General features: G+C 38.2%; 1 protein-coding gene and 1 non-coding gene across 5 annotated transcripts in view; one reads left to right on the top strand and one right to left on the bottom strand.

Annotated features, from left to right (window-relative positions):
• CFAP70 (cilia and flagella associated protein 70) overlaps positions 1-8,558 on the top strand; it is a 103,235-nt gene that overhangs the window by 87,677 nt on the left and 7,000 nt on the right. For all 4 annotated transcript variants that reach the window (XM_017519539.2, XM_017519540.2, XM_017519542.2 and 1 more), the window contains exons 21-24: positions 4,480-4,638; positions 5,160-5,281; positions 6,932-7,084; positions 7,619-7,780. In XM_017519539.2, the coding sequence (XP_017375028.1) occupies positions 4,480-4,638; positions 5,160-5,281; positions 6,932-7,084; positions 7,619-7,780 (596 nt within the window). The remainder of the gene's footprint in view (positions 1-4,479; positions 4,639-5,159; positions 5,282-6,931; positions 7,085-7,618; positions 7,781-8,558) is intronic.
• LOC119469650 lies at positions 1,602-1,705 on the bottom strand. Its single transcript, XR_005198485.1, has one exon. It is a non-coding gene; the product is annotated as a U6 spliceosomal RNA (small nuclear RNA).

The raw sequence follows: 8,558 nt of genomic DNA on the forward strand, positions 1-8,558 counted from the left end.
AAAAAAAAAAAAAAAGAAACAAATAAGAGAGGACATCATTGAAAATCTTTTAAATATTAAAAAATAAGGAGAAATTATTAACAATTTAATGTCAACAAATTTAACAAATTAAATGAAATGTATGAATACCTTGACAGACATAAACTAACAAGGCTTACTCAGGAAGAAACAATCTGAATAGGTCTATATATCCTAAGAAGGTTAAGTGGGTAATTAAAAACCTCTCACAAAGAAAACTCCAGGCCCAAAAGGTTTTATTGGTGTATTTTATTAAATATTTAAGGAAAAAATATTTCCAATCATACCATATGTTCAAAAAATAGAGAAAAAGAGAATACTTCCAAACTCATACTTTGAGAAGTATCAAAACTGGACAAAGTATCAAAACTAGACAAAGCCATCCCAAAGAAAGAAAAGTACATACAAATAACTTTCATAAGCCTAGGCACAATACTTCTTTATTTTATTATTATTATTATTATTTTTGAGATGGAGTTTCACTGTTATTACCCAGACTGGAGTGCAATGGCACGATCTCGGCTCACTACAACCTCCACCTCCTGGGTTCAAGCAATTCTCCTGCTTCAGCCTCCCCAGTAACTGGGACTACAGGCGTGCACCACCATGCCCAGCTAATTTTTGTATTTTTAGTAGAGATGGGGTTTCACCATGTTGATCAGGATTGTATTGATCTCTTGACCTCGTGATCCACCTGCCTTGGCCTCCCAAAGTGCTGGGATTATAGGCGTGAGCCACTGTGCCCGGCCTTATTTTATTATTATTATTATTCTTTTTTAAGAGACAAGGTTTTATTATGTTGCCCAGGCTGGTCTCAAACCCCTAGCCTCAAGCAATCCTCCCACCTCAGCTTCCCAAGTAGCTAGGATTATAGGTATGAGCCACCATACCTGGTTAGACACAATAATTCTTAACAAATATTAGCCAGTCAATTTTAGCAACATATATAAAAGATAATATAACTAAGCAGGGTTGTAAGATTAATTTCACATTTGAAAATCAATGAAATTTACCACTGGAATAGCTAAAATTAAAAAGATTGATAATTAAAAAGATTGAGAATATAAACTTATACAGATGTGGAGAAACTGGAATTCTCAAACATTGCTAGTGAGAATGCAAAATGGTGCAACCACTTGAGAAAACCGGTAACTTTTTTCTTTTTTTTCATATACTTACATAGCCTTCCAAAAAATGGCAATTTTTAAAGGTTTTTTTTGTTTTCTTTTCTCTTTTACTAAGACAGGGTCTCACCATGTTACCCAGGCCAGAGTGCTGTGGGGCAGTCATGGCTCACTGTAACTTCTACCTCTGAGGCTCAAGCAACCCTCCCACCTCAATCCCTCAAGAGTAGCTGGGGCTACACGTGTGCACCACCATGTCTGGCTAATTTTTGTTTTAGTAGAGATAAGGTCTCACTATGTTGCCCAGGCTTATCTTGAACTCCTGAGCTCAAGCAATCCTCTTGCCTTGGCCTCCCAAAGTGCTGGGATCACCCATGTGAGCCACCTCACCCAACCTCTTTTTTTATTGATACATAATAATTGTACATATTTATGCAATGATACTTTGTTACATGCATTTAAAATGTGGAATGCTTCAGGAATCTGTAAGTCATCTTTGTTCCAGGGCCATGCTAATCTCCGTGCTGTTTCAAATTTAATATATGTGCTACTGAAGTGAGCACAAAACTGCCAATTTTTGAAATAAGGTTAAACATACATACACATGCCAGCAGTTTCACTCCTAGATCTTAACCCAACAGAAACAAACATATCCTTGCAAAGATTTGTATGCAAATGTTTAAATATAATGATTTATTTTTTTAATAGGGACTGGAAACAACCCAACTACCTATTGATAGATGAATGATTAATTTTCATATATCCACACAATAAAAAAATACTCAGCAATAAAAAGGAACAAATTACTGATAAGTACAATATGGATGAATCTCAAAAACAGTATGCTAGGTAGATAAACCAGCTGCAAAAGAGTGCATACTGTATGATTCCATTGAAATGAAATTCTAGAAAGAGGAAAATAAACCTGTATTGACAGAAAGCAGATCGGTGGTTGCCTTGGCCTGGGAATTGGCAGAGCATGAGGGAGCTTTTTGGAATATCAGTAATGCTTTGTATCTTGGTTATAATAGTGATTACACGAGTGTATACATTTAAAACACACTGAACATATACTTGAAGGGGGATACTTTATTTTATGTAAATTATACCTTAGGCTGGCACAGTGGCTCATGCTTGTCATTCCAGCACTTTGGGAGGCCAAGGTAGAAGGATTGCTTGAGGCTAGGAGTTGGAGACCAACCTGGGCAACATAGTGAGACCCATCTCTACAAATTTTTTTTTTAAATTAGCCAGGCGTGGTGGTGCACACCTATAGTCCCACCTACTTGGGAGGTTGAGGAGGGAGGTTCCTTTGAGCCACAGCAAGCTATGATCATGCCACTGTGTCCCAGCCTAGGCTTTGTGTCAAAATACATATATGTATATATGCACACACACACATATACCTGTATATACATATATATCAGAAAATTTTAATGTTAACCATTTTTTCCATTGTTACTCCTCAAGGATCACTCTGCAGTTGTTAACAACTTTCTCCTTCCTGAAGTTATGTTGGATTACCTCCTCATCTCCAGCAGCTTTGGTTTCTTTTGTTAGCTTTTCTTTCTGGTCACATTCATTAGATATAATCATTTCCAATAATCCAATCTTACTATCTAAGAATTTACCTGCCCTTCTAGTTTTCATTTTACTGCTCATAACTCTCAAATTTAGCTCTTTGACCAACATCCCTATACAATACAATAGTTGGATTTTTTCACTTGTAAACTCAACTTCAGCTCCCAAATTGCTTCTACATCTTTATATTAGGCACCCAAACTTATGATCTCAGAGTTATCCCTGCTCCCTCTTCCTTCCTTTCTTTTGTTTTCCACCCATGCAGAAAAAGATGGCTCTTTCTTTCTTTATTGAACTTTCCCCCATCCCCCTCAGGTGAATTCCTAAGACCAGTTGGTTCTCTTCGAAAATGTTCGCTGTATCTTCCCTTTAGATTTTCACTACTCTCCATTACCGAATATCCAGACTGTTATAACAATAACAGGTCTCTTTGCCTTCATCCACAATTTTTCTCCTTGCACATAGCACTGCTAGCATAGTCTTCATAAAGTATCACTTTCATTCTCTACTTTTTTTGCTCAAAACTATTCAGTGGATCTCCTCTGTTCTTCTCTTGCCTAGAGGAGAAATATCCTAGCATTCAAGTATCAATACAATCGAGCCCAACCTATCTTTTCCTTAATTTTCCCTATGAAATCCTCAGGACCCATTAAAATAATTAGCTCACTACTTCTAATGCTCTCGCCAGTGGCATGCTTCCAGCCCTGAATGCTCCTCCCTCTTTGCTATCCATTTTCTACCTATTTTTCAAAGCTACTTTTTTGCCCTAGCTGGAAGTGACATCTTTTGATTTGGGGCCACCTAGCACTAATTTCCCGCCTAGCATTGCTTTTATTTTTATTTATCAAACATTCATTTGATAGGCAGCATGGCATGTTTGAGAGCATCAGCAGATTATTTAACAACTGTCTGATTCACGTTTTTAAAAGGAGCATAACAAAAATAATATCTCATAGTGTTGTAAAAAATAAATGATATGGATTAAAGTCTTTAGCGCAATACATGGCATATGGACATGTTTAAAAATAGCTATTGGCTGGGTGTGGTGGCTCATGTCTGTAATCCCAGCACTTTGGGAGGCCAAGGCGGGTGGATCGCCTGAGGTCAGGAGTTTGAGATCAGCCTGGCCAACATGGTGAAACCCTGTCTCTACTAAAAATACAAAAACTAGCTGGATGTGGTGCCAGGCCCCTGTAATTCCAGCTACTCAGGAGGCTGAGGCAGAGAATTCCTTAAACCCAGGAGACAGAGGTTGCAGTGAGCTGAGATCACACCACTGGGCTCCAGCCTGGGCGACAGAGTGAGACTCTGTCTCAAAAATAATAAAAATAAAATAAATACAGCTATTATATGATTAATTATATGATGATGATTATTATTGAACACTGAGATAAGATGAATAGAATTCCTGTCTCTTAAGGGCTTTAACATTATCTAAAAACGTTTTAGTTTTCTCATCTGGATTCTTCAGAATCTGAATTTAGCAAATAAAATAGGGATCTGCTTGATATTATCATGGCTTGGACTAGCAGCAAGATTGTATTGGGGGGAGTCACAGTGACAGCGACTGTTTTGTCAGTTTAGCTTGTGCTCTTTAAATTATTAAAAAATATAAACAAGCCTACCAAACAAGTCTATCCTTCATGAAATATTTAGGGAATATATTTCTTATGCTTTGCAAAATGTATCTCTTATAATAACTTTTAAATTCCCAATGTAATAAGTTTTATTTTTCATTAAAATTTAATCTATTTAGGACCAGTTGCTACATTATCTATTCTAGACAAATTTCTTGAAGAATCCTCCAAACTGCAGTCTGATTCACAAGAACCCATTTTGTCTACACAAGCTTGGGATCCAAGTATACACCAAAATTTATCTAACACATTTATCAAGGAGGTACCAACAAAGAAAGGTAACTAGAAATAAAGATTTCCACTTGGAAGAGGGGCATAAGCTAGATAAGGATGAAGACTCTTGCAATTATAAAATGGCAATCCTGACTTGTTTAAAGTTGATTAGTTGCCTAAATTATTTAATATTAACTAGACTCTGAAATCCAAACTCTTTCAATAAGCAAAGATTTTATATTTAGCTCACAGAAGTAGCCAACTACAGACCTATGATTTCCTAACAGGTCTTCATTTTTTAAAAAAAATCTACAAATTGTGTTTCACATTCAAGAAGATCTGAATACTTTTTAAAAGCTTTTCATTTGGTTGTACTTGCATTTGGAACCACAAGTAGATTCACCTTGAGAACCTTTGAGTTCTCCTTTTTCAGGACCATTGCTGAAGAGCAATCAATTGCTTTCCAGATTATGATCTCTCTCATGTATTAGATGAGAAAACTCTCCCTGTTATGTGAGTGTGTCTGAATTTCTGAAACTTTTTCTGTTACATTAAATCTTCTGCCCTTTTAATGTAATATTTTCAGAAGTATCAAAATGCGAAGATTCATCAGCTCTTCTGCATCCTGGCTTTCATTATGGTGCTTCTCAAACTACCACCATCTTCATGGAGACCATACGTTTCTTGATGAAAGTCAAGGCTGTGCAGGTCAGAATGTTTGGAAAAGGGCAAGTAGATGGAAAGATTTTAGCAAACTCCTTATTCTATCCTTAATGGTATCTTTCAAGCTTAGATATTTGTGAAGCAGAAATCAAATATGGTTTTGAGAGCATACCTTAAGCCCAATGGGAAGAACATCCAAACATGAACCACTCTTTGCTCAAGGCAGCAGAAGATCTCACTCCAGGTCCACTCCCTGTAGAGTACCAACAGAGCTAAATCAGACTCTAAGGTGTATGTTGCCTGATATTACTTTATTATGGGAATTCATTATATGAGTGTTGGGGGTTCACAGGAGCCAAATCATTCCCCTCTTCCCCTCTAGGTTCTGATCCAATTGGAAACATACACAGTACTATATGGGGGAATAAAAATATTAGCTTATTTTTATTGGTAAAACTGGGCTGGAGAACATAACTGGCCCCACATTTGACTTACCCATGAAATCACAGGTAGAGCAGCTAAAGAACTGAAGCCTCCTCTCAGAGAAGCATAGCATCCTAATAGGTCTGCCTACCACATGGGAAGCAAGAAGCATATCCATGAGCAAGGAGTAGGAGGGAGAGCAAGATTCAGAAGCCAAGAGTGTTTGGTTTTGATCCTATCAAGTGCATGCCCCACTTGAGGGCAGGCAAGGTCAAGAAAGGGCAAGAATTATAAACTGGGTTGGATTGGGCCACATTAAGAAGAAGCCTTTAATATATTAACCCTCCTCAAAATAAAAACAGGGTCTCTTCTCCCAGAGGTAAATAAGTCATTAGCCCCTCAAGGTCAGAGACTCAGAAGGCAGGTAGAAAAAATAGCTGCAGCTATTCCCTCTAGTGTTCTTCTAAAAATGTATAAGTATAATGTAGAATTTTCTACATTATAGGCAAAGATATGAACAGTGGGAGAAGAAAAGAAGGATTTACCTTTGATTTAGCAAGTATATCTAACTTTCTTAAATTTGTAGGTCTTATAAAGTATAAAAAGCAAAGATTTGGCCAGGCAAGGTGGCTCACACTTATAATCCCAGCACTTCTGGGGGGCCAAGGCAGGAGGATTGCTTGAGGCCAGGAGGCTGCGGTAAGCTATGACCACACCATTGCACTCCAGCCCTAGGTGACAGAGCAAGACCCTGTCTCTAAAAAAATAAAAAGTACAAAAATACAAAAATTGGCCCAAAGTACAAAACTGGTAAACATAACCAATGTTTTGAGGTACATCCAAAACAGACATTTATGTTTCTAAGATTTCAAGTCTAGATTGTTAGAAAGGCAGTTTTGCCTCACTGTAAATTTCCTTACAATGTCAGCTGCCTGAAAATGTTGCCTTCTATGTAAATGGGGTGGTTGATGATGTGCCTTTGTCTGCTCTATTTTCTAACACTCACCTAGTATGATGACCAGCAAGACCAGAATTGTACAATATTGCATGTTATTCACTTGGAAATATCTTCATTTGGTGACTAAGTGAATAGCTGGTAATGAAACTATGAAGTGCTGAATGTTTGTAATTCATCCTTTACTTTTTGAAGTTGAGGATATTTATTTCATTCTGTAATACATTTCTTATTTATTATCAGAGACGGAATCCTTCAACTGCAAAAGACACAATGCAGCCATTTATATGTTCCTTATAATCTGATTGTCTTTGCAGTTTGTGCACAGAGTGCTTGCACATGAGCTGTTATGCCCTCAAGGAGGTCCCAGCTGTGAGTATTACTTGGTGCTGGCCCAGACACACATTCTTAAGAAGGACTTTGCCAAGGCAGAGGAATACCTCCAACAAGCGGCCCAGATGGACTACCTGGTAATGACTTTTGCTGAAGCCTCTTGAGTCTGGAGAAGGGGCTTTATTAAAGGTGGTGATGCCACATTGCACATAGATTTCTGGTGAACAGAGGTGGTGGTCATCAGCTGTCAGTAAACTTATCTTTCTATACCCTTCCATTTGCTTTTCTTAAGTAATCATGAGTTTTGCAAAGGGCAGAGAAAGAGGTATCTTTAGCTGATAGTGTTTATTTCAATTTTTCTAGGTTTCCTCTGTTTTCTCATGTGAATAGTATGGGGGTTATGCTTGAATGTTTTTCTTAATATTTACTCCACACCCAAAACGGCTTTGAAGAATGCACGAAAGAAATCTGAGGGCAAACCTAGAAAAATCTCTCTGAGTACAATTAATTGGTTATGTTTCTAAGTGCTCTTAGAAAAAGAAGACCGTTGATCTGAAAAAAGAAAAAGAAAATAGACTTAATCTGTCTACATTTAAATGTTAAACAAAGGTCATCAAGGTACTTTTAAATACTACCTTATCCCATGTACTACTTGTTTTTTACTTTCCCAGAGCCCCAATGTCTGGGGCCTGAAGGGCCATCTCAATTTTCTGAGTGGAAATCATGCCGAGGCCAAGGCATGCTATGAACGAACCATTAGCTTTGTAGTGGATGCTTCTGAGATGCACTTCATCTTCCTGCGACTGGGACTCATCTATCTGGAAGAGAAAGAGGTGAGGGGTAGAGAGGGAATAATCCCATGGTCTGGGAACTGATTGTAATTGAAGCATTAACACCCATCTGTGTGGACTAAAAATTGTAATATAATAATGACACTTTTACATCCAAAGATAAAGTGACTTGCCCAACCTCAGACAACCAGTAATTAGTGGAAGCAGCATTCAAACGCAGGCAGGCTTGTAGCAGGAGCGGCCTCAGGAAACGGATCTCTTGGACATTGAATACAGGGAGAAGGAGTTTATTCGGCCAGGAGCAAGGTGGCATATTTGCCTAACAGCCAGGCTCCCCTAACAAAGGAAGTTTCCTTCTTTATATAGGCTTATACTTTAGAAGTTACACATGGAAGAATCTTAGGTTTATAGCTTAACATATGAAAAGGGTCTCAGTTTACAGTCTTAGGAATTACATATGAAAAGGGCTTCGGTTTACAGTCTTAGGAATGAAAAGGGGAAGTTTACAGTCTTGGGAATGAAAAGGGGAAGTTGATCTGAGATGCCTGGGTCTCCCTCTTCAGCCTGTGGTGTTAACCATTATGCTGCTAAATAGTTCTTAAGAACTCAGTAATGTTATGTTAGTTAAAATTGTATTAGCGGCCGGGCGTGGTGGCTCAAGCCTGTAATCCCAGCACTTTGGGAGGCCGAGGCGGGTGGATCACAAGGTCAAGAAATCAAGACCATCCTGGTCAACATGGTGAAACCCCGTCTCTACTAAAAATACAAAAAACAATAGCTGGGCATGGTGGCGTGTGCCTGTAATCCCAGCTACTCAGGA

This window comes from Cebus imitator, unplaced genomic scaffold (assembly GCF_001604975.1).
Source record: "Cebus imitator isolate Cc_AM_T3 unplaced genomic scaffold, Cebus_imitator-1.0 Scaffold755, whole genome shotgun sequence".
Taxonomy (NCBI): domain Eukaryota; kingdom Metazoa; phylum Chordata; class Mammalia; order Primates; family Cebidae; genus Cebus; species Cebus imitator.